The 26,889-nt window shown below is 41.8% G+C and overlaps 1 protein-coding gene across 8 annotated transcripts in view; it reads left to right on the top strand.

Annotated features, from left to right (window-relative positions):
• Positions 1–1,764: 1,764 nt before the first annotated feature.
• Positions 1,765–26,889, top strand: part of HEXB (hexosaminidase subunit beta) — a 56,287-nt gene continuing 31,162 nt past the window's right edge. For all 8 annotated transcript variants that reach the window (XM_060295896.2, XM_060295894.2, XM_060295892.2 and 5 more), the window contains exons 1-5: positions 1,765–2,103; positions 5,759–5,904; positions 10,763–10,828; positions 16,216–16,262; positions 16,538–16,648. In XM_060295896.2, the coding sequence (XP_060151879.1) occupies positions 1,853–2,103; positions 5,759–5,904; positions 10,763–10,828; positions 16,216–16,262; positions 16,538–16,648 (621 nt within the window). In that variant the 5' untranslated portion in view covers positions 1,765–1,852. The remainder of the gene's footprint in view (positions 2,104–5,758; positions 5,905–10,762; positions 10,829–16,215; positions 16,263–16,537; positions 16,649–26,889) is intronic.

Here is a 26,889-nt window from a genome sequence, read left to right on the forward strand (position 1 = left end):
AAGGCTTCTAGCTGAATTTTCTGGTCTTCCACACACCACACCACACTTCCCAGAGCATTTCCATGAGCGCCAGCTGCCTGCAAGTCCTAGTGAGAAGTGAAGCCTCACTCAGTGTCAGCTTCACATTTCGTGTGTGGTTCTCTTGCAATCTCTCAGCCTCCGGAGCTGCAGACCAGACTGGATGACTCTGGCAGGGAACAAACCAAATGCTAGTCCGTAACTCCCAAGAACTTGGCTCTTCCCTAGAAAACAAACTCCTCACCTCTCTCTAGACCTCTTCCTGTGGAGAGCAGGGCAGGTTAACATTCAGGTCTGGCGGCAGTGCCCTCCTAGTAAACCCTGCCCTGGGTAGCTAGTGCCATCTCTTCTCATGTAAGAGATGTTCTCTGACAGGCCCTGGTTCATCTCCATACATCAAATCAAGTCCTTCGATCATTACATTTCTCATTTCCCCCCAGTTCAGATTCCTCCATCATAACATCTCACATTCCATGACAAATTGGGGATGGTGGGAGGAGGGTAAGAAGGAGGGGTAGGTGGGCTTCCCTGGTGGCGCAGTGGTTGAGAGTCCACCTGCCGATGCAGGGGACACGGGTTTGCGCCCCTGTCCGGGAAGATCCCACATGCCGCGGAGCAGCTGGGCCCGTGAGCCATGGCCGCTGAGCCTGCGCGTCCGGAGCCTGTGCTCCGCAACGGGAGAGGCCACAACAGTGAGAGTCCCGCGTACAGCAAAAAAAAAAAAAAAAAAAAAGTAGGGGTAGGAGATTAATTTTATTCTAGGGACAATGGGAAACAAGCCATTGACATGTATTGAGTAAAGAAGTGACATGACTTAGTTTACCTTTTACAAGGAAGACTTTGGCCGCTAGCTGTGTTTCCACACTGGTTGAGGTAGGGGTGAGGTCAGTGGTATATGCAGCAGGTGGAAAGATCTTTCCAGGCCAATATCTAAAGGTCTGCCTCATTCTTTTTTAATTTCTGGGGGCAAACTAGGGGTCAGGAGGGATTATATTAACACCAGCAACAAAGGAGTGAAAGGTCTAGGAACATGCCTAACGAGAAATAAGAAAGCCCAGGTAAAGTAGACTATGGGACTTTGGCGACAAGCATAAAACAATTTTATAAATTCAGAGATTATGTCTAAGTGGAAAGATTCAATATTGCACATTCTCTCACGGAATATCTTCGGCCTAACTTTTTTTTTTTTTTTAAAATATTTATTTATTTGGCTGCACCAGGTCTTAAGTTGCGGCGTGCGCGATCTTAGCTGCCCGGTGTGCGATTTAGTTCCCCTACCAGAGATATAACTGGGCCCCCTGCATTGGGAGCAGGGAGTCTTAACCACTGGACCACCAGGGAAGTCCCTATCTTCTGCCTAACTTTTAACCTCCCATCTGTTCAAAACTCTGTCCTGAGGGGTTCTGATGGGAGGCTTTAATAAATAAAGCTTTAATTAAAGCTTTATTGCAGTTATAGAAAAGTCCAGACTGAGGGGCAAATAAGCACCCGGTTATCTGGTGTTAGGGGTGGGGGAAGTTAGGTGTTCGTGGCGTGCGTTGTGCAGTTTCTCTAAGTCCAGAGGCCGGGAGGAGACCGCGAGCGCTGCAGGCACGAAGCCAGCGTCCCGCTCAGCGCCTGGAAGAGTCCGGGGTTGGGCTGGGCGGGGAGGGCAGCTGGGGCGGGGCGGGGCGGGGCGGTGGTCGCTCTGGAGGCGGAGCCGGGGCGGAACACACAGTCAGCTGACTCTGAGTCACGCGCCCGCGCGAGGCGCTCCCTGCTTCCCCGAAGTCCGGTACCGGGGCAGCAGCTCGGGCATACCTGGCCGAACGCGGAAGAGAGCAGCTGAGCAGCCATGGAACATCGCGGGCTGGGGTGGCCGAGGCTCCCCAGGCTGCTGGAGCTGCTGGCGGCGCTGGCGGTGCAGGCAGTGCGCGCCTCCGCCGTCGCCGCTGCCTCGCCGGACCTGAGTCTTTGGCCCATGCCTCTCTCCGTGCAGACCACCCCGCGCGTGCTGCACCTCTCTCCCGACAACTTCTTCTTCGGCCACAGCTCCACTTCCAAGGCCGGCCCCTCCTGCTCACTGCTGCAGGAAGCGTTTCGGCGGTGAGTGCTCCCGACGGGCGGCCGGCGGGAAGGGGACCCGGAGACCCCGGTACGGGGAGAGACAGACTACCCTGGGACGCAGTGCAGGCGCGGGGTAGGGGGGGGGCGAGAGGAGGAACACCTGAGCGCTTCTTACCACCTGCACAGCCATCCAGCCGCGCTGGCGCTCTAATCTCCATTCGACAGGGGAGGAAACAGTCTCCGAGTCGGCCAGTGACCCCACCAGTCACAGGTCTAGAAGATGGCAGAGCCGGCTCGAACCAACACGAACTGAAACCCAAGCTCTTCCCCTTCCCCTCCTGTCTCCTGAGGAGCTTCCTGGGTGCTCTGGAACCCTGCTTTGAGTGCGGGATACTGAGTGGACGGAGTACGTTGCTCAGGGTCAGTGGCCGTGTTCGCCTCGGAGAGGAGAATGGGGTAGACGAAGAGGAGGGAGGGAAGCGGCAGTTTATTTGAAGGGAGTTCTGAGAGGAAGATGAGTGCTTAAAGCTTGGGGACCAGGGGTTCCCCAAAGTTGCTTGTCATTTATAGGCCATCTCTCCCCCTCCCCAAATCTGGCTACAATTCAGATGGCAGAAAGTCGGTAGGTTGGAGCACCGCCCAAACCTCCCCTTCCCTTCCCAAATCTCTATTCCATGCAAAATGCTGGATATTTTCACCTAACTACTTTGATATGGTCGCTGCGCTGCAGTATCTGCTTCTCCTTTTGTTTCCCAGAAACACTTATGTGCTTAACTCTCCCAGCATCTTGTTTAGATCTTTATCATCTCACATTTCCACAGCCCTCATGTCTGTAAACCCGTTGGCCACAGGGTGAATTGTGTAGTGAGGAGGGAGCCCACGGTGCTAGCTTTTGGGTTTTTTTTGCCTTTTTAAATTGATGTAAAGTTGATTTACAGTGTAGTGTCACAACGCTAGCTTTGCTAACTACACCATGTACAAGACAGATTGCACTTGGGGAGATGTTTCAGTAAGGCTCACTCTGCGACCGGTGTGGGCAGGACTGTCCTGAAGGTGTTCAGTGCCCCGAAGGATTGTAATTTGGTGCTGACAGTACTACCCCTTTTCTCCCTCAGATTTTGGCCGCCTCTGTTCCTAGAGGTCATTATAGTTTAATTGTGCCTGCAGGACACCAAGCAGCTGGTGGAAAGATGCAAAACTAGTTTAATAACACCTGCTGGCCCCAGGTAGGCCTGGAGCTTAGGCGGAAGAGGCTCAAGAAGTTGATGGCAGAGACGTTTTCTTCTCCTTCGGTTGTGTACAATTAAAGGGAGATTGTTACCCTCAGTTTAGATGCATACTCCAATGAGCCTTTGATGTTGAATCTGCTAACAGGTCAGAATGGCTAGAACCTGGATGAAGAAGTAAAATCAGGGTGGTTGGTTGCCTTGGGGTATTGAGAAGGAAAAAGTACCCGCAGGCCATCTAATGGAAGATCATGACTAGGAAATCTTTTAAGAACAAACACACCATATTTGCTTCGGGACTCAGTTCATAAAATTGGATTTTCCTTCTGTGCCATTGTGCTAGTAAAGTAAGGACTCGGTAATAAGCTGAAGTGATAGGAGTATGGCAAGAAAGCATGGAAGACTTAAGTTAACCATGGTTAGATAACCAGAACTTGAATCAGCTGTGAGACGGTTTAAAAACAAATCTTGGCATCTCAAGGCAGTGCAGGTACTTATCTGAGGATTGCCTAACTAATTCATGCCATGTGTGTGAAGCAGCTATTAATTATACCCTGCATTGTTAGGAAGCAGGTTATAAAACATTAGGCCTGTATGGGGATATATGTATACGTGTAGCTGATACACTTTGTTATAAAGCAGAAACTAACACACCATTGTAAAGCAATTATACCCCAATAAAGATCTTAAAAAAAATAAAACATTAGCCCTAATGGCTAAGACTTGGAAGCATTCAGGTGAGCATTCTAGGAACTCAGGAGGGGCAGTCTCTACTTCAGGGTAAAAGCATGATGGGGTTGTTCCAGAAGCTCTAGTCCGTGGGGAACACACAAGTTTGTTCAGATTCTCTGGCTCCTGAAGAGCCCAGTTTCTATCTCAAACCCTGCTTTGAAACACTATGCATTTTGCAGGCAGAGTTCTGTCTGTTTGGTGCGTGGCTGCTTCCTCAGCTTCTAGAACAAGATCTGTCACATGCTAGTTACTCTTGTTTTTTTTTTAGTTACTCATTTTTTTTTTTTTTAATTTTATTTATTTATGGCTGTGTTGGGTCTTCCTTGCTGCGCGCGGGCTTTCTCCAGTCGCGGCGAGCTGGGGCTAACTCTTTGTTGCCACAGCATGTGGGATCTTCCCGGACCAGGGCTCGAACCCGCGTCCCCTGCACCGGCAGGTGGATTCCTAACCACCGCACCACCAGGGAAGTCCCTAGTTGCTCATTTTTTTAAATGAACAAATAGCTTTGCTCCCTCAGTTCCTGAAAAGCTAAATTAACCCACAGACCTTGCACACCACTGCACCAGAACCCTTTGAGTTTTCTGTTAGAGTTTTAATATGCAGAGCCAAGATTTTCCTTATGTGGGACAAGCCAGCACCTAACTCAAATCTCAAAGCCGCTGGCAGCTGTAATTTCCCTTAAAAATTGTGGTAAAATATACATAAGATCACTGTCTTAACCGTTTCTAAGTATACAGTTTAGTGATCTTAATTTCCTTTTCAATCTGTCAAGGTTTTCTTACGACAAAGGTCCTCAGCACCTTCATCTGTTCCACTGTCTCACTGGTTAACTTCCATACACTGACTTCCAAGTTCATCAGAACTCTCCCAGCTCTCCTTACGTCCCTGGAAAAACACAAGATGGTCTTACATATAAGTAGCATATACAACCTTCTGGCTTATCAAAATCTATTAAATATCATAGGCTTTGAGGCCTGTGTGATCTTGTATCTTCTAGCACCTTCAAATGTTTATTTAATATCCTCCTTCTCTGCTATTCAGGTACCAGCAGAAGGTAAATTTTCAAGGCCCTAGTGAGAATTCTGTGGTGTTTGTGTATTAGCTAGGATACTTTTGTTGGAAGGTAACAGGAACCCTGACTCAGTCTGGCTTGAGCAAAAAGAAAACCTATTATCTCATGTATTATGGAAATATAAAAGCAGGCAGGATTTCAGGGCTGGTTGGCTAAGTGGCTCAACGGTATGATTAGGAAATCCGTATTCCTTCCACCTCTGCTCTGCCATCTTTGGTGTGGCTGCAGCTGGTCTAAGTATCACGTACAGAGAAGTTTTCTTCTTGGGGCTCACTTAGAAGAGGAAGCATCCTCCCCCCGTCCTCCCATCCCTGCCCCATCACTGGTCAGAATTGACTTGCACACCCAGGATTATTAGTTTGGTTATTGGTCCTTAATGGGGACTTCATAGGAGTCACTTGGGATTGTGGCAGGGGGACTTTTAAAATCTTTGTGCCTGGATCATGCTCTCGGAGATTCTGATTCTGAAGGTCTGGACATCAGTACTTGTTTGCAAAAGGCCCTCCATGTGATTCTAATGTGCAGCTTGGGGTGAGAGCCTCTAGTTGGACTGATATGGGGTAGCAGGGGTTTGCGGAGTCAACGACAGTGTCTGCTACCACATATGTATTTAAAACTTGGCTACAGTGCTTTAAAATTTTGTTTGAATTTCTCTCTCACACAGATATTATGACTATATTTTTGGTTTCTACAAGCGGCATCATGGCTCTGCTGATCTTCGTGTTGGAGTGGAGTTGCAGCAACTTCAAGTCTCGGTTGTCCTGGACCCAGAGTGTGACACTTTCCCCAAGATCTCTTCGGATGAGTCCTGTGAGTACCTATGTCATGTGAATGTATTGTAAACAAGGCTGCTTGTCACAGGCTCGAGTGCTAGAAGCTGGCTCCATGCCGTGAACTATAGTGAGCTCTTGACCAGTGAGTTTATAATTCCTATTTTAAAAATTATCATTAGGGGACTTCCCTGGCGGTCCAGTGGTTAAGACTCTGTGCCTCCACTGCAGGGGGCACAGGTTCGATCCCTGGTCGGCGAACTAAGATCCCACATGCCGTGAGGTGTGGCGCAAAAAAAAAGAAAATTACCATTAAAGTCTGATGGCAAAACGAATACATAATTGTTGTAGGAAATCTTTAAGTACAGTAAGTGAAGAGGAGGAAATAAATTACTCATAACCCCAGCACTCAGAGTTAACCACTGTTATTTCAGATTTTTTTTTTGTAGAGTGATACATTGAAATATTTTACATAGATATAAATAGAAGCATATGATAAACAATGGCATGAAAAAGGGGGTAGTTCTGTACCTGTGGTTTTTCTGTTTTGCATAACAATCCATTACAAACATGTATTTCACTAAATATCTTTCTATGACAGCATTTTTAGCCTCTGAATAATATTCTACCAACTGTACGGATGTGTCAAAACTTACCTGGCTTATCCCTGATTTTTGGGCATCTAGGTGGTTTACTTTGAAGACAAGTCTGTGCTGATCGGCATGCTCTTTTTTTTTTTTTTGGCTGTGCTGCACGGCATGCGGGATCTTAGTTCCCCGACCAGGAGCCGAACCTCTGCCCCCTGTAGTGGAAGCACGGAGTCTTAACCACTGGACTGCCAGGGGAGTCCTGGCATGATCTCTGTAATTTAACTTGACACAAAGATAATGCAGAACTGGGAGGGGTGAAGCGTTGCATTTTCTTTTATATTTATGTTGTATTATATATGTTTCATCTTCATTTATATTGATTGACAATGTAATCAACATTTAGCTACATGATTCTTTTTGTTTGCCTAAAACGTTATTCTCTAAGGCTTTTCCTAAATTGTTCTAGAAGAAATAAACAAATGGGCAGCCCTTTTCCATAGTGTGTACTGACTGGGAATAATGTGGAATTGTATCAAGGAATCAAAGAGCAATCAATGGGTGATATAAGATTAGTGCAGAAAGAGCAGACTGGTGAGTCAGGTGTAAAAATAGAAAGGAAAATGCATATCTTAGAGAAAAGAGTGACTCCTTTGTTCTCAGACTGCCTCACAGACAGTTAAGTACATCTCTTCATCCTTTCAACAGAGATGAGATTTCTTAATACATCTCTGAAAAATAACTTAATTTCTCTTCAATTCTGTAGCTGTTCTTAGAAGAGAAACAGGATGATTTGCCAACGTCAGCCATGGGATTTTACTTGACAGTCAGCACTCAGACACTTTATTAATTAGGTTTTGCAATCTGAATTGAGAAATGGTCATTATATTACCAAGGAATCTTTGCTGACAGGCAATACAATGACATATTGTAAATTCCAAAAAATGGAACATATCGAGGCTGGGGAGTTATAGCCTATCTTCCATTCAGCTTTTCAAACCCTCTTTTTTCTGAAAGGGAAGCTTCTGGAGACAAGCTTCCTGTGAAATTTTCTGGTTAAAGGATAAACTAGTTTCAAACTAGTTGATGATGATGATGATAAAAGTAACACACAAATGGAAATAACAAGATATCAGCCGTTGTCCAAGAGTATGAGGAAATCTTGGAGAAAGTGACAAGTGTTACAGCATCATCAATTAAAATAAAAATATGCATACCCTCAGAACCAGAAATAGACTAATTTCTACCGTAGAGAAATAATTACATACATCAAGAATGTTCCATGCAGTTTGCCTGCAATGATGAAGATCTATAAGCAAAACTAAATGTTCATCACTAGAAGAATGGCTAAATATATCTTGACAGTTGACACTAGAGAATACTATACAACAATTAAGAATAAAGAAGTGGAGTTATAAAGAACAGATGTGGAGAACTTGCGAAGATAAATTGCTGAGTTGGACAAAGAAATTTACATAATGTGTACAGGAGGATACCATTTATATACCAACATACAAAAGAAGGCACACATAAAGCAGTACTGTATTTTCTTGTTACACGTATGTGTATGAAAATGCCTAAGAAAAGGCCTGATATTTCCTCTGAGGAAAATAGGGGGAGTTGAGTGGGCATCTCAAAGGGGATTTTAGCCTTATCTGTAACATTTTATTATTATTTTTTGCGGTACGTGGGCCTCTCACTGTTGTGGCCTCTCCCATTGCAGAGCACAGGCTCCGGATGCGCAGGCTCAGCGGCCATGGCTCACGGGCCCAGCCGCTCCACGGCACGTGGGATCTTCCCGGACCGGGGCACGAACCCGTGTCCCCTGCATCGGCAGGTGGACTCTCAACCACTGCGCCACCAGGGAAGCCCACATTTTATTATTTTAAAAAGAGGAGCCCATTACTGTTATTTGTATGTACACCCTTCAAAACCACAGTGTGGTGCAAAAAGTACAGAAAGGGATAACTGAAAAAAAAAAGATGTCTCCTATCCCCTGTCAGGGAGGTAATCACTGTTAACACTAAGAATTTGGCTTTGAAATAAAATTTGAAATTCTATAGCTTATTTGTCCATATATTTAGAAACCAAAGTCTCCTTCTAACTGCTCTATATCTGCGGTTTTTGCGTTGAGTTGAATCAGAATCCTTTTAAATATCAGCCCGTCCTCAGCTATTGGAAAATAATTGGCATGAGGTACATGCCACATGTTAATGTTTTTAGATAACTCTTTAGGCTGACTAATTCCAGGCTATCTCAAAACTGTAATGCGGCAAAAACTGGCTTTTAAACAGTGACCGGTGGAACGGTAAGCTCTATCTAGGTAGCTAACTAAGAATTGGGTATAGAGGGGGAGATGGTTAGATTGTGGTCATAATAGCTATAGCATTCTTAGCCTGGCCTTTAGCTAACTCATGACTCTGTTCTTCTGATGGCAAAGGCTACCTTGTCAGAAGACTGTTACCTGATTACTGGCTGTTGATAGAACGGTTTTCCCTACCTGTAGCCAATTATCGTGGGGCAGCCTGGGGTGGTCAGGGTGGTGGAGGAGGAGGATGCAGCCCAAATGCGCTATTAAATCATTAACCTGCAGCCCTTGAGTGTCTCTACCATGGCAAAGTCTGCATCTATCACACCCCTTTAGCTTTCGATCTCTCTGTGCTTTCTGGTGCTTTCCTTTATCTGTGGATGATTCCATCCCAAACCTCTCCAAAGACTAAGATGACTATTGGGGTAACCTCAGGCAGAGTATGATTTCAAGGATTGAGAGATTAGTGCCCCCTTTGCCCAGAAGCAGCCAACTGGAGCCCCGTTTTAGATGGATGTGAACTTTTTATTGAGTGGGACAAAGCTGAATTAAGCTGTAGTGAGTTAAGAAGTGAGTCTTGGGGCTTCCCTGGTGGCGCAGTGGTTAAGAATCTGCCTGCCAATGCAGGGGATGCGGGTTTGAGCCCTGGTCCAGGAAGATACCACATGCCTCAGAGCAACTAAGCCTGTGCATCACAACTACTGAGCCTGCGCTCTAGAGCCCGCGAGCCACAATTACTGAGCCCGCATGCCACAACTACTGAAGCCCGCATGCCTAGAGCCCCTGCTCCACAACAAGAGAAGTCACCACAATGAGAAGCCCGTGCACCACAGCGGAAGAGTAGCCCCCCACTCCCCGCAACTAGAGAAAGCCTGCACGCAGCAACGAAGACCCAAAGCAGCCAAAAATAAAAATAAATAAATAAATAAATATTTGAAAAAAAAAGAATTGAGTCTTAAGGAAGATTTAGCATAATGTTGGGGGAAGGTAGGTACAGGGCAAGTAGGGGAGCACAGGGAGGGAAGGGACAGAGTAGAGAAGACTCTCTGGCCTTAGAGGGAATGGAAGATTGAGTGATACTGGAGGCTTCACCAAGGAATTATGGGCACTGAGGAGTTTGCACTTTTGACTTAAATTCTTAGCTTAATTAGGATCCTACTCTGTAGTGGGTAGTTGGAGAGAATAACTCTCCTGCAGGGGAAAATGAGGAATCATGGAGGTGACACCCAAGTTCCTGACTTGAGCAAATCAGCTGGTCGGAGTGTGGTGCGCGATGAGCCCAGAGCCCGACAGGTGAAAGAGGGAAGAGTGCAGAGTGGGGCATGTGGAGTTAAAGGAACCTATAGGACTTCTAAGTGAGGATGTACAGGAGGCAGTTGGAGAAACAGGTCTGGAGCTCAGGAGAAAAGAATGATCCAGAAATACCAATTATATGTTTAGGGAAATGTGTGTTATTGAGGGATTAAAAACAAACATTTTTTTCTTCCAGTTTTGAGATATAATCGACAGCACTGTTTCAGGTGTACAGCGTCATGATTTGACTTATATCATGAAATGATTATCACAGTAAATTTAGTGAGCATCCGTCACCTCATATAGATACAAAGTTAAGGAAAAAAAAATTGTTTTCCTTGTGATGAGAACTGTTAGGATTTACTTTCTTAACAGCTGTCATATACTGCATCCAGCCCTGTTTACTATATTCATTGTGTTGTGCATTACAGCCCTAGTACTTATTTATCTTATAACGGAGTTTGTCCTTTTGACCGCCTTCTTCCAATTCCCTCTCCCACGACCACCCGCCTCTGGTAACCACAAACCTGATCTCTTTTTCTGAGTTTGTTTGCTTTTGAAGTATAATTGACTTACAACACCATGTTAGCTCCTGTTACACAACATGGTGATTCGATATTTCTACACATTTCGAAATGATCACCATGATAAGTCTAGTTACCATCTGTCACCATACAAGAAAACTTTTTTTTTTTTTTTCCCCAATACAGATACTTTACTTGTGAAAGGACCAGTGGCCTCGCTCACTGCCAACAGAGTTTGGGGAGTATTACGAGGTAAGTTCTATGTCATTGTTATTTTCTAGTAAGGAAATGTTTTCAGTTGCCACTTTGGGAAATGAAGCACAGCAAAACTTTGCTTCCTTGGGCCCTTTATAGAATGATTTGTTGGGTATTTCCAAAACAATTTCCATTAAATATATACCACTTAAAGCATGGGAGAAAGATCATTTGACTTTTTAAAAATGCTTGAAGGTTATTACATTCATAATGCTGTAATTCATTGATGTTCTTGGGACTATAATTTTTTTTTTTTGCGGTACACGGGCCTCTCACCGCTGTGGCCTCTCCCGTTGAGGAGCACAGGCTCCAGACGTGCAGGCTCAGTGGCCATGGCTCATGGGCCCAGCCGCTCCGCGGCATGTGGGATCTTCCCGCACTGGGGCACAAACCTGCGTCCCCTGCATCGGCAGGCGGACTCTCAACCACTGCGCCACCAGGGAAGCCCTATAATTTTTTTTTAAATTTATTTATTTTATTCATTTATTTTTGGCTGTGTTGGGTCTTCGTTGCTGCGCGTGGGCTTTCTCTAGTTGTGGTGAGTGTGGGGACTATTCATTGCGGTACGTGGGCTTCTCATTGTGGTGGCTTCTCTTGTTGCGGAGCACGGGCTCTAGGTGTGCGGGCTTCAGTGGTTGTGGCACACAGGCTCAGTAGTTGTGGCTCGTGGGCTCTAGAGTGCAGGCTCTGTAGTTGTGGTGCACGGGCTTAGTTGCTCCATGGCATGTGGGATCTTCCCGGACCAGGGCTGGTAGGCGGATTCTTAACCACTGTGCCACCAGGGAAGCCCCAGGACTATAATGTTTATAGAGTTATAAACGGCTCTGACCTGCTCTGATTAAGGAATTTTGTTTTATTATTTCTTGCTGCCTTCAGTAGCAAGCATTTCCCTTCTGCATGTGTTTATACATTCAAACAAAAATATACTCACGTATTTTTTTCTGAACCAACCTATTAGTGCAGAAGCATGAAAACAAAGAGAATAATCATTTTCCCAGTAAAACATGTCCAACTGTCCATGTGGTGGTGATGTTTTCAGCTTGATACGGTAAGATGCTAGTGATATAGATGCAGCATAAATGCATGTGCCATCGCATGTGAGAGTCCTTCAGCTCGACTCGGTTCTTCTCCACTGTCTCCTCATGGGAGTTGTACTTGATCTCATCACCAGCTTTCATCTGAATGCACTGGGGAATGGGATGATTCTGCTTCTGTTTCTGGGCCAGGAATCATTTGATCCTAGGAGTGTTGTGAGAAGACAAGGTCAGGAACAGAGTCAACCATACACACCATGATGGCTGAGAAAAGAAGAGAACCCTTCCCCCATTTTAAATTCCTGTGGATTTAGAAATATAACAAAGTTTGCAGGAATAGCATGAAAAGATAAAAATATACTCTAGACTGATTGGAGGTAGTGGGCAGAGAGGAACCTTAAAAGCTTTTCCAGTGACTTTCAGTCTGAACTTCGAAGTTCGGGCATGGGACGTTTATTTTTGCTGTTCAAAAGCTGCTATTACCTCTTCTTTCAAGTAGATGAGATTTTGTTGTACTGGCTTCCAAATTAGTATAGTTTTGAGAAAGGAGAGTAATTTTCTTAAATGTGAGCAAGCCAACCAAAGTTATTAAAAATAAAGAAGGCTTTGGATTTGACTCAGGTGAGTGTTATCTAGAATAAAATGATCAATGTTACTGCTATATGTTTTGTAGTCATAATAATAATGGTATGATTATAATCATTGTTACTGCTATATGTATTATAGTCATAATAATCGTATGATTATGATCTTATTTCAAAATATGACATGAAAATAGCTATAGATGTTTACCGCAAATGTAACTGCAAACACTATCATGTAGATCATCTATATATAATGTTATGTGATTTTAAGCTTCTGTCGGTCTGATGTGCCCGTCTTGTCTGGGGCCTGTTAGGGCTTTATTGATGTTTGCCCTGATCCACATCAAAATAATAGAACTTTTGAAAGCATTTTGTGAATCTAGTCCAGGAAGGCCTTATTTTCTGCTTACTGTCAGACTTCGAAAGTAACAGACGTGCTCTAAATGATAATTGAGTGTATTGCCACTTAACAGAAAATTCCAAAGTTATTCCTCCTGGTTTGGGCCTGTATTGGGGGTGGGAGGGAGGCGTAGCAAAAATGACGTTGAACTTTTTATTGTTTCCTATTTCCTATTTTTTTTGAGGTATAATTGACATAACATTATATTAACTTCAGGTATACAGCACAATGACTTGATATTTGTATATAATGCAAAATTATCACCACAGTAAGTTCACATCGTCACCACACATAGTTAGAAAATTACTGTTTTTCTTAACGATGAGAACGTCTAAGGTTTTACTCTTTTTAGCAACTTGCAAATAGGCAACACAGTATTTATTAACTATAGTCACCATGCTGTACCTTACATCCCTAGGATTTATTTATAAACGAAGATTGTACCTTTTGACCCCCATCACCTATTTTGCCTACCCCCTACCCCCGTCTCTAGTAACCACAAAGCTATTCTTTATATTTATGAGCTTGGTTTTTGTGTGTGTTTGTTTAAGATTCCACATCTAAGTGAGATCATTCAGTGTTTGTCTTTCTCTGACTTATTTCATTTAGCATAATGCCCTCAAGTTCCATCCATGTTGCCCCAAATAGCAGGATTTCCTTCTATGGCTGAATAATATTCCGTTGTGTGTATATATATATATATATATATATATATATACACACATACCACATCTTTATCCATACATCCATTGATGGACAGGTTGTTTCCATATCTCGGCTATGGTAATGCGGCAATGAACATAGAGGTACATATATTTGGGGGGTTAGAGTTTTGTTTTCTTTGGATAAATACCCAGAAGTAGAATTGCTGGATCATGTGGTAGTTCTAGTTTTAGTTTTTTGAGGAACCTCCATACTGTTTTCTGTAGTGGCTGCACCAATTTACATTCCCGTGAACAGTGCATGACGGATCCTTTTACTCCACGTCCTCAGCAACCCTTGTTATTTCTTGTGTTTTTGAGAACAGTCATTCTAGCAGGTGTGAGGTGATATGTTACTGTGGTTTTTTGTTTTGTTTTGTTTTTTTTGCGGTACGCGGGCCTCTCACTGTCGCGGCCCCTCCCGTTGCGGAGCACAGGCTCTGGACGCGCAGGCTCAGAGGCCATGGCTCACAGGCCCAGCCGCTCCGTGGCATGTGGGATCTTCCCGGACCGGGGCACGAACCCGTGTCCCCTGCATCGGCAGGCGGACTCTGAACCACTGCGCCACCAGGGAAGCCCTACTGTGGCTTTGATTTGCATTTCCCTGATGGTTAGTGATGTGGAACACTTTTTCATATATCTGTTGGCTATTTGTAGGTCTTCCTTGAAAAAATATCTGTTCACATCTTCTACCCATTTTTTAATTGGATTGTTTGTTTTTTTGCTATTGAGTTGTATGAGTTCTTTATATATGAACCCCTTAACAGATATATGATTTGCAAGTATCTTCATCCTTTGGTAGATTGCCTTTTCATTTTTCTTGGAGGGGGGAGATAAAGGGCTGTCATTCATTCATTCATTCATTCATTCTGCACTGGGTCTTAGTTGCAGCACGTGGGATCCTCTTTTTGGCATGCGGGATCCTTAGTTGCAGCATGCAAACTCTTAGTTGCAGCATGCATGTGGGATCTAGTGCCCCGACCAGGGATCGAACCTGGGCCCCCTGCATTGGGAGCGTGGAGTGTTACCCACTGGACTACCAGGGAAGTCCCAGATTGCCTTTTCATTTTGTTGATGATTTCCTTTGCTGTGCAGAAGCTTTTTACTTTGGTGTAGTCCCACTTGTTTATTTTTGCTTTTGTTTCCTTTGCTTTTGGTGTCACATCCAAAAAATTAATTTTTTTTTTTTCTTTGCTTTGCGGTCTGCGGGCCTCTCATTGTTGTGGCCTCTCCCGTTGCGGAGCACAGGCTCTGGACGCGCAGGCTCAGCGGCCATGGCTCACGGGCCCAGCCGCTCTGTGGCATGTGGGATCCTCCCAGACCGGGGCACAAACCCGTGTCCCCTGCATCGGCAGGCGGACTCTTAACCACTGCACCACCAGGGAAGCCCAAATCTTTTTTAAATGTTTGGTAGAATTCACCAGTGAAGCCTTCTGGTCCTAGACTTTTGTTTGTTGGGAGATTTTTGATTACTGATACAATCTCCTAGTAATCAGTTTGCTCACATTTTCTGTTTCTTCATAATTCAGTCTTGGTAAGTTTTCTCTCTCTCAGAATATATTCATTTCTTCTAAGTTGTCAGATTTGTTGGCATATAGTTTGTCATAGTAGTCTCCTGTGATCTTTCGTATTTCTATGGTATGTTGTCACATCTTCTCTTTAATTTGACTTTGAACTACAGGCAAACCTTGGAGATATTGTGGGTTTGGTTCCAGACCACTGCAGTAAAGTGTCTATCTCAATAAAGGGAGTCACACAAATATTTTGGTTTCCCAGTGGATATCAAGGTTATGTTTACACTGTACTGTAGTCTTTTAAGTGTGCAATAGTATTATGTCTAAAAAAAACAAGGTACATACCTTAATTTAAAAATACTTTATTGCTAAAAAATATTGATCATCAGTTTCTCTCTAGTTGTGGCGTGTAGGTTTTCTCTCTCTAGTTGAGGCACGCGGGCTCAGTAGTTGTGGCACACGGGCTTAGTTGCCCCGCAGCATGTGGGATCTTAGTTCCATGACCAGGCATTGAACCCGCATCCCCTGCATTGGTCCAGTGGGTTCTTTACCACTGGACTACCGGGCAAGTCCCTATGCCTGTATTCTTAGGTTAAAATTTTCCTTGGCAATATAGTTGTCAGCTAGAATGATGAATTTTGGTAAAGTCAAGGCCAGATAGAGGAGTTGGCCTGTAATATAGAGAACAATCCACTTGAATAAAAAATGGTCAGGAGATAGTCTTTGCAGGTATAAATAAAACACTGTAAGTTGGGCCTTTATCTATAGTTTCATGGTGTTTTCTGAGCCTCTTTGCCCTCTGTTAAGTTTAGGTACTTCTAAAGTGCCTATACTATTTTATGATAAAAGTTCTTTCTTACAGTGCTATAAATGTATTAAGGAACTGGCATTTTGTTTTATTAAGTCACTATTTTGTGTTTATCATTCAGAGAAAACCAAGGGTATGGGTACAATGAAGTAAAGCATTTTTATTAGATGGCACAGGGATTTTTTTAAATTGAGCTTTGATTTTAGAAAATATGTTACAGGGTATATGTATAACATTTAATTTTATTTGCCTTTTCTCCTTATGGTTCTGTGTATGGATAATACATTTTTTATCTTCTCTTTTATAAATTAATGCAATAAATTATAAATTTTACTTTCCCTAGGTTTAGAGACCTTTAGCCAGTTAATTTATCAAGATTTTTATGGGACTGTAAGTATGATTATTTTATGTTCCTAACATTATTGGGTAGATATAATACTATAGGAAAAATATAAACTTTTTAGCTATTTATTACTTCTTGAATGTTTTTTCTCCCCTAGTGTGTATCTTATCTGGTAAATGTATATTTCACACTTTTTGTTGGTTTTAAATTAATCTTTTATCCAATACTTGCATAGATAGGTATAATTTATTTATTACATAAATAAAATGAGTACACATTTTATCTAAGACAAAATAAATAAAAATTTTCTTTTGTCTTTTAGTTCACTGTCAATGAATCCAACATTGTAGATTCTCCAAGGTTTCCTCATAGAGGAATTTTAATTGATACATCCAGACACTTTCTGTCCATTAAGAGTATTTTTAAAACTCTGGTAGGTAATTATTTTATTTTAATCCACTGTCTGTTCTGAAGATGTGTCCTTTAATGTTGTTACTTTACGTTGGTTACATATGCTGTTGTGCAGGTTGGAACAGGGGATTCATTTTCCATATACTAAGTATAAGCACTGGGCTTTCTTCCCTCCCTCCCCTGGGAAGTATATTTCCTCTACTGAGAAGTGGAGGCTCCCTTAGGGAATCACTCTCTTGTTTTCATTGGTGTGGGAGAAGGGCTTAACCAGTATTCAGTCAGCATTGTTAAGAGAAAGACTCAGTTTTAATAGTGCCCACTGGCCCTCTGTGAATCATTTGTCAAATCATGGGTCTAGACTTCTGGTTAGGAATATATGGTCATTGTACCTCTAGTTGTTTTTAATTTTGTGATCTCCACTTACTTTTTTTAAAGTGGCCTAGAAAGGAATCTGAGAGCAGCTTCATACCTAAGGAAGTGTTGCAAAGGAATATGGAACTTCAGGTGGTGGGACCTTGGGGGCAAGGTAGACATGAACTATTTTCTCTTTTCATTGGTTCATCCCCACCATCACTGCCAGTTTGTAGGGATCGGGAGGTTTTCTGGCCATGTTTTTCTGCACCTTCACCTGATCATTTATGAACACACTATGTTATAAAAAAAATTATTTTTATGTTTACATTAAAACCCTGAATTTCTTTCTCCAAAAGACATTATTGTAATTTTTATCAAAGAAATATATGCTTAGTTTAAAGAGTTTGAACATAGATATGCATAAAATAAGTAGCGATCCCATAATTTCATTTACCAAAGATTGACATAAATTTTTATGTCCCATTTATCTCATTTTAAACTTAAAAAATGAATACCTTAACGTATAATATGACTTATTTTTTTTTACGGAAATATAGTTGACATACAACATTATGTTAGTTTCAGGTGTACTAAATCATGATTTGACATTAGCATACATTATGAAACGATCATCATAAGTCTAGTATCCATCTCTCCCCATACAGAGTTATTACAATATTATTACATCCCCTTGACTTACTTATTGTATAGCTGGAGGTTTGTTCCTCTTAATCCCCTTCACCTATTTTCCCCCACCCCCTTACCCTCCTCCCTCTTGCCAACCACTCTGTATTTATGAATCTACTTTTGTTTCATTTTGTTTTGTTTTTTAGATTTCACATATAAGTGAGATCATTGATATTTGTCTTTCTCTGTCTGATGTATTTCACTTAACATAATATCCTCTAGATTTATCCATGTTGTCACAAAGGCAAGATTTCATTTTTTTATGGCTGAGTCGTCTCTGTGTGTTTTGATTGGAGAATTTAGTCCAATTACATTTTTTTTAAAGAGCCAATCATCTTTTAAATTTTTTTAAAATATTTATTTGTTTGGTTGCACCGGTCTTAGTTGCAGCAGGTGGGCTCCTTTAGTTGCATCTCGCAGGCTCCTTAGTTGCGGCGCTGGACTTCTTAGTTGTGGCATGAGAACTCTTATTTGTGGCATGCATGTGGGAATCTAGTTCCCTGACCAGGGATTGAACCCGGGCCCCCTGCATTGGGAGCTCAGAGTCTTAACCACTGTGCCACCAGGGAAGCCGCAGTCCAATTACATTTAAAGTAATTATTGATGGATATGTACTTACTGCCATTTTGTTAATTGTTTTGGGATTGTTTTCATAGTTCTTGTTTGTTCCTTTCATCATCTTTTGCTGTGTTCCCTTGCCATGTGATGACTGTCTTTAGTGTTACGTTCGGACTCCTTGCTTTGTGTGTGTACCTATTAATAGGTTTTTGGTTTGTAGTTAACTGTGTGTGTGTGTGTATCTATATATAAAGAGAGATACACATATACATACATATATATGTATAGTTTTATATACATGATTAGGTTATATATACATGATTATTGTAAGTTGACGATCTCTTAAGTTCAAACATTCTAACAGCCCTACGTCTTTACTCCACCTCTCACATTTAATGTTTTTGACATCATATTTTACATCTTTTTGTTTTCTGTATCCCTATGCTACTTATTGTGGATATAGATGATTTTTATTACTTTTGTTTTTTAACCTTCCTACTAGCTTTTTAGATGATTGACCTACTACTACCTTTACTGTGTGTTTGCCTTCAGCAATGATATTTTTCCTTCTGTAATTTTCATATTTCTAGTGGTGGTCTTTTTTTTTTTAACATCTTTATTGGGGTATAATTGCTTTACAGTGATGTGTTAATTTCTGCTTTATAACAAAGTGAATCAGTTATACATATACATATGTTCCCATATCTCTTCCCTCTTGCGTCTCCCTCCCTCCCACCCTCCCTATCCCACCCCTCCAGGCGGTCACAAAGCACCGAGCCGATATCCCTGTGCCATCCGGCTGCTTCCCACTAGCTATCTACCTTACATTTGTTAGTGTGTATATGTCCATGACTCTCTCTCGCCCTGTTACAGCTCACCCTTCCCCCTCCCCATATCCTCAAGTCCGTTCTCCAGTAGGTCTGTGTCTTTATTCCTGTCTCACCCCTGGGTTCTTCATGACATTTTTTTTCTTAAATTCCATATATATGTGTTAGCATACTGTATTTGTCTTTCTCTTTCTGACTTACTTCACTCTGTATGACAGACTCTAGGTCTATCCACCTCATTACAAATAGCTCAATTTCGTTTCTTTTTATGGCTGAGTAATATTCCATTGTATATATGTGCCACATCTTCTTTATCCATTCGCGATGATGGGCACTTAGGTTGTTTCCATCTCCAGGCTATTGTAAATAGTGCTGCAATGAACATTTTGGTACATGACTCTTTTTGAATTTTGGTTTTTCTCAGGGTATATGCCCAGTAGTGGGATTGCTGGGTCATATGGTAGTTCTATTTGTAGTTTTTTAAGGAAACTCCATACTGTTCTCCATAGTGGCTGTACCAATTCACATTCCCACCAGCAGTGCAGGAGGGTTCCCTTTTCTCCACACCCTCTCCAGCATTTATTGTTTCTAGATTTTTTGGTGATGGCCATTCTGACTGGTGTGAGATAATATCTCATTGTAGTTTTGATTTGCATTTCTCTAATGATTAATGATGTTGAGCATTCTTTCATGTGTTTGTTGGCAGTCTGTATATCTTCTTTGGAGAAATGTCTATTTAGGTCTTCTGCCCATTTTTGGATTGGGTTGTTTGTTTTTTTGTTACTGAGCTGCATGAGCTGCTTGTAAATTTTGGAGATTAATCCTTTGTCAGTTGCTTCATTTGCAAATATTTTCTCCCATTCTGAGGGTTGTCTTTTGGTCTTGTTTATGGTTTCCTGTGCTGTGCGAAAGTTTTGAAGTTTCATTAGGTCCCATTTGTTTATTTTTGTTTTTAGTTCCATTACTCTAGGAGGTGGGTCAGAAAGGATCTTGCTGTGATTTATGTCATAGAGTGTTCTGCCTATGTTTTCCTCTAAGAGTTTGAAAGTGTCTGGCCTTACATTTAGGTCTTTAATCCATTTTGAGCTTATTTTTGTGTATGGTGTTAGGGAGTGATCTAATCTCATACTTTTACATGTATCTGTCCAGTTTTCCCAGGACCACTTATTGAAGAGGCTGTCCTTTCTCCACTATACATTCCTGCCTCCTTTATCAAAGATAAGATGTCCATATGTGCGTGGGTTTATCTCTGGGCTTTCTATCCTGTTCCATTGATCTATCTATATGTTTTTGTGCCAGTACCATACTGTCTTGATTACTGTAGCTTTGTAGTATAGTCTGAGGTCAGGGAGCCTGATTCCTCCAGCTCCTTTTTTCGTTCTCAAGATTGCTTTGGCTATTCGGGGTCTTCTGTGTTTCCATACAAATTGCGAAATTTTTTGTTCTAGTTCTGTGAAAAATGCCAGTGGTAGTTTGATAGGGATTACATTGAATCTATAGATTGCTTTGGGAAATAGAGTCATTTTCACAATGTTGATTCTTGCAATCCAGGAACATGATATATCTCTCCATCTATTTGTATCATCTTTAATTTCTTTCATCAGTGTCTTATAATTTTCTGCATACAGGTCTTTTGTCTCCTTAGGTAGGTTTATTCCTAGATATTTTATTCTTTTTGTTGCAATGGTAAATGGGAGTGTTTTCTTGATTTCACTTTCAGATTTTTCATCATTAGTATATAGGAATGCCAGAGATTTCTGTGCATTAATTTTGTATCCTGCTACTTTACCAAATTCATTGATTAGCTCTGGTAGTTTTCTGGTAGCATCTTTAGGATTCTCTATGTATAGTATCATGTCATCTGCAAACAGTGACAGCTTTACTTCATCTTTTCCGATTTGGATTCCTTTTATTTCCTTTTCTTCTCTGATTGCTGTGGCTAAGACTTCCAAACCTATATTGAATAAGAGTGGTGAGAGTGGGCAACCTTGTCTTGTTCCTAATCTTAGTGGAAATGCTTTCAGTTTTTCACCATTGAGGATGATGTTTGCTGTGGGCTTGTTATATATGGCCTTTATTACGTTGAGGAAAGTTCCCTCCATGCCTACTTTCTGCAGGGTTTTGATCATAAATGGGTGTTGAATTTTGTCAAAAGCTTTCTCTGCATCTATTGAGATGATCATATGGTTTTTCTCCTTCAGTTTGTTAATATGGTTTATCACATTGATAGATTTGCGTATATTGAAGAATCCTTGCATTCCTGGAATAAACCCCACTTGATCATGGTGTATGATCCTTTTAATGTGCTGTTGGATTCTGTTTGCTAGTATTTTGTTGAGGATTTTTGCATCTATGTTCATCAGTGATATTGGCCTGTAGTTTTCTTTCTTTGTGACATCCTTGTCTGGTTTTGGTATCAAGGTGATGGTGGCCTCGTAGAAGGAATTTGGGAGTGTTCCTCCCTCTGCTATATTTTGGAAGAGTTTGAGAAGGATAGGTGTTAGCTCTTCTCTAAATGTTTGATAGAATTAGCCTGTGAAGCCATCTGGTTCTGGGCTTTTGTTTGTTGGAAGATTTTTAATCACAGTTTCAATTTCAGTGCTTGTGATTGGTCTGTTCATATTTTCTATTTCTTCCTGATTCAGCCTTGGCAGGTTGTGCATTTCTAAGAATTTGTCCATTTCTTCCAGATTGTCCATTTTATTGGCATAGAGTTGCTTGTAGTAATCTCTCATGATCTTTTTTATTTCTGCAGTGTTGTTACTTCTCCTTTTTCATTTCTAATTCTATTGATTTGATTCTTCTCCCTTTTTTTCCTGATGAGTCTGGCTAGTGGTTTATCTATTTTGTATATCTTCTCAAAGAACCAGCTTTTAGTTTTATTGATCTGTGCTATTGTTTCCTTCATTTCTTTTTCATTTATTTCTGATCTGATTTTTATGATTTCTTTCCTTCTGCTAGCTTTAGGGTTTTTTTGTTCTTCTTTCTCTAATTGCTTGAGGTGCAAGGTTAGGTTATTCGAGATGTTTCCTGCTTCTTAAGGTGGGCTTGTATTGCTATAAACTTCCCCATTAGAACTGCTTTTGCTGCATCCGATAGGTTTTGGGTCGTCGTGTCTCCATTGTCATTTGTTTCTAGGTATTTTTTATTTTCTCTTTGATTTCTTCAGTGATCACTTCATTATTAAGTAGTGTATTGTTTAGCCTCAATGTGTTTATATTTTTTACAGATCTTTTCCTGTAACTGATATCTAGTCTCATGGTGTTGTGGTCGGAAAAGATACTTGATACAATTTCAATTTTCTTAAATTTACCAAGGCTTGATTTGTGACCCAAGATATGATCTATCCTGGAGAATGTTCCATGAGCACTTGAGAAAAATGTGTATTCTGTTGTTTTTGGAACGAGTGTCCTATAAATATCAATTAAGTCCATCTTGTTTAATGTATCATTTAAAGCTTGTGTTTCCTTATTTATTTTCATTTTTGATGATCTGTCCATGGGTGAAAGTGGGGTGTTAAAGTCCCCTACTATTAATGTGTTACTGTTGATATCCCCTTTTATGGCTGTTAGCATTTGCCTTATGTATTGCGGTGGTCCTATGTTGGGTGCATAAATATTTATAATTGTTATATCTTCTTCTTGGATTGATCCCTTGATCATTATGTAGTGTCCTTCTTTGTCTCTTCTAATAGTCCTTATTTTAAAGTCTATTTTGTCTGATATGAGAATTGCTACTCCAGCTTTCTTTTGGTTTCCATTTGCGTGGAATATCTTTTTCCATCCCCTTACTTTCAGTCTGTATGTGTCTCTAGGTCTGAAGTGGTTCTCTTGTAGACAGCATATATAAGGGTCTTGTTTTTGTATCCATTCAGCCAGTCTATGTCTTTTGGTTGGAGCTTTTAATCCATTTACATTTAAGGTAATTATCGATATGTACGTTCCTATTCCCATTTTCTAAATTGTTTTGGGTTCGTTATTATAGGTCTTTTCCTTCTCTTGTGTTTCTTGTCTAGAGAAGTTCCTTTAGCATTTGTTGTAAAGCTGGTTTGGTTGTACTGAACTCTCTCAGCTTTTGCTTGTCTGTAAAGGTTTTAATTTCTCCATCAAATCTGAATGAGATCCTTGCTGGGTAGAGTAGTCTTGGCTGCAGGTTTTTCTCCTTCATCACTTTCAGTATGTCCTGCCACTCCCTTCTGGCTTGTAGGGTTTCTGCTGAGAGATCAGCTGTTAACCTTATGGGGATTCCCTTGTGTTATTTGTTGTTTTTCCCTTGCTGCTTTTAATATGCTTTCTTTGTATTTAATTTTTGACAGTTTGATTAATATGTGTCTTGGCGTATTTCTCCTTGTATTTATTCTGTATGGGACTCTCTGTGCTTCCTGGACTTGATTAACTGTTTCCTTTCCCATATTAGGGAAATTTTCAACTATAATCTCTTCAAATATTTTCTCAGTCCCTTTCTTTTTCTCTTCTTCTTCTGGAACCCCTATAATTCGAATGTTGGTGTGTTTAATGTTGTCCCAGAGGTCTCTGAGACTGTCCTCAGTTCTTTTCATTCTTTTTTCTTTATTCTGCTCTGCAGTAGTTATTTCCACTATTTTATCTTCCAGGTCACTTATCTGTTCTTCTGCCTCAGTTATTCTGCTATTGATCCCATCTAGAGTATTTTTCATTTCATTTATTGTGTTGTTCATCATTGTTTGTTTCATCTTTAGTTCTTCTACGTCCTTGTTAACTGATTCTTGCATTTTGTCTATTCTATTTCCAAGATTTTGGATCATCTTTACTATCATTATTCTGAATTCTTTCTGAGGTAGACTGCCTATTTCCTCTTCATTTGTTAGGTCTGGTGCATTTTTATCTTGCTCCTTTATCTGCTGTGTGTTTTTCTGTCTTCTCATTTTGCTTATCTTACTGTGTTTGGGGTCTCCTTTTTGCAGGCTGCAGGTTCGTAGTTCCCGTTGTTTTTGGTGTCTGTCCCCAGTGGCTAAGGTTGGTTCAGTGAGTTGTGTAGGCTTCCTGGTGGAGAGGACTAGTGCCTGTGTTGTGGTGGATGAGGCTGGATCTTGTCTCTCTAGTGGACAGGTTCACGTCTGGTGGTGTGTTTTGGGGTGTCTGTGGCCTTATTATGATTTTAGGCAGCCTCTCTGCTAATGGGTGGGGTTGTGTTCCTGTTTTGCTATCTGTTTGGCATAGGTTGTCCAGCACTGTAGCTTGCTGGTCGTTGAGTGAAGCTGGGTGCTGGTGTTAAGATGGAGGTCTCTGGGAGATTTTCGCCATTTGATATTATGTGGAGCTGGGAGGTCTCTTGTGGACCAGTGTCCTGAAGTTGGCTCTCCTACCTCAGAGGCAGAGCCTTGACTCCTGGCTGGAGCACCAAGAACCTTTCATCCACACGGCTCAGAATAAAAGGGAGAAAAAGTAGAGAGAATTAGTAGAAGTATGAAGAAAGAAAGAAAGAAAGGAGGGAAGGAAGGAAGGCAGGAGGGAAGGAAGGAAGGAAGAAAGAAAGAAAAGAGAAAGAAGCAAAGAAGGAAAGAAGGCAAGAAGGAAAGAAAGGAGGGAGGGAGGGAGGAAGGAAGGAGGGAAGGAAGGAAAATAGAAAGAAGATACAGTAAAATAAAATAAAGTATAATTAAGTTATTGAATTAAAAAATAATTATTTAGAAAAAAAAGGGACGGATAGAACCTTAGGACAAATGTTGGAAGCAAAGCTATACAGACAAAATCTTACACAGAAGCATACACATACACCCTCAACAAAAAGAGGTAAAGGGGAAAAAATCATAAATCTTGCACTCAGAGACCACCTCCTCAATTTGGGATGATTCGTTGTCTAAAGGAGGGAAGGAAGGAAGGAAGTTAGGAAAGAAAGAAAGAAAGAAAGAAAAGAAGGTAAAGTATAATAAAGTTATTAAAATTATAATTAATTATTAAGAAAAAAATTTTTTAAAAAAACTATGGACGGATAGAACCCTAGGACAAATGGTGCAAGCAAAACTATACAGAGATCTCACACAGAGGCATACACATACACATTCACAAAAAGAGGAAAAGGGGAAAATATCTTAGATCTTGCTCTCGAAGCCCACCTCCTCAATTTGGGATGATTCGTTGTGTATTCATGTATTCCACAGATGCAGGGTACATCAAGTTGATTGTGGAGCTTTAATCTGCTGTTTCTGAGGCTGCTGGGAGAGATTTCCCTTTCTCTTCTTTGTTCTGTTTGGCCCCGCCTCTGCGTGTAGGTCGCTGGAGGGCGTCTGTTTTTTGCTCAGACAGGACGGGGTTAAAGGAGCCGCTGATTCAGAGGCTCTGGCTCACTGCGGGGGGTGGGCGGCACTGCGTGCTGGGCGGGCCTGCTGCGGCAGAGGCCAGCATGACGTTGCACCAGCCTGAGGCCCGCTGTGCGTTCTCCCAGTGAAGTTGTCCCTGGATCCTGGGAACCTGGCAGTGGAGGGCTGCACAGGCTCCGCGGAAGAGGGGTGTGGGTAGTGACCTGTGCTCGCACACAGGCCCCTTGGTGGCAGCAGCAGCAGCCTTAGCATCTCCTGCCCGTCCCTGGGGTCCATGCTTTTAGCCGCGGCTCGCTAGTTGTGGTCTTTTCTGCTTAGAAAAGTCTTTTTAACATTTCTTGTAAAGTTGGTTTCGTGGTGCTGAACTCTTTTAGTTTTCACTTGTCTGTAGAACTCTCTCTCCTTCAACTTTGAATGATAGTCTTGCTGGGTAGAATATTCTTGGTTGTAAGTTTTTTACCTTTCATCACTGAATATGTCATGCCACTCCTTCTGGCCTGCACAGCTTCTCCTGAAAAGTCAGCTGACAGTCTTATGGGAGTTCCCTGGGAAGTAACTAGCTGCTTTTCTCTGGCTGCTTTTCAGATTCTCTGTCCTTAATTTTTGCCATTTTAATTGCAGTGTATTTCAGTGTGGTTGTCTTTGGGTGACCCTGTTTGAGATTCTCTGTCTTCCTGGACTGTATGTCTGGTGTTTTTTTCCAGATTAGGGAAGTTTTCAGCTATTATTTCTGAAATACATTCTCTGCCCCTGTCTCTCTTCTCCTTCTGGGACCCCTATAGTGTGTATGTTGTTATCCTTGATGTTGTCCCAGAGGTCTCTTACACTATCCTCATTTAAAAATTTTTTCTGTTCAACTTGGCCGATTTCCACTACTCTGTCTTCTAGTTTGCTGATCTGTTCCTCTCTATCTACAAATCTATTCTTGATTCCATGTAGTGTATTTTAAATTTCATTTACTATGTTCTGTAGCTTTTTGGTTCATCTTTATTTTTCCAACTGTCTATTAAAATTCTGTGTTCATTCATTCTTAGGTGCAGCGAGCATCTTTATGATCATTACCTTGAACTCTTTTTTGGGTAGATTGCTTCTCTCTACTTCGTTTAGTTCCTTTTCTGGAGTTTTGTCTTGTTTCTTTGTTTAGAACATATTCCTCTGTATCCACATTTTGCCTAATTCTCTGTTTATTTCTGTGTATTAGGTAGGTCAGCTACATTTTTCAATATTGCAGAAGTGGCCTTATGTAGGAGATGTCCTATGGGGCCCAGCAGTGCACTCCTCTGTGGTCACCAGAGCCACCTCTAGGGGTGTCCCCTATGTGGGCTGCATGGGCCCTTCTGTTGTGGTACAGCTGACTACTATGAGTACACTGGTAGGTAGGGCTGGCCCCTGGACCAGTTGGCTGTCAGGCCCTGCCTCCTATGGTGGCTGCTGCCCTGTGGGTGGGCAGAGCTGGGTCTTGGGGCAGCTGGCTATGGGGACCACGGTTCCTGGGACTGGTGCTGGCCTGTTGGTGGGCAAGTAAGCCCCTGGCTGATA

The sequence above is a fragment of the Globicephala melas genome, chromosome 3 (genome assembly GCF_963455315.2).
Source record: "Globicephala melas chromosome 3, mGloMel1.2, whole genome shotgun sequence".
Classification (NCBI taxonomy): domain Eukaryota; kingdom Metazoa; phylum Chordata; class Mammalia; order Artiodactyla; family Delphinidae; genus Globicephala; species Globicephala melas.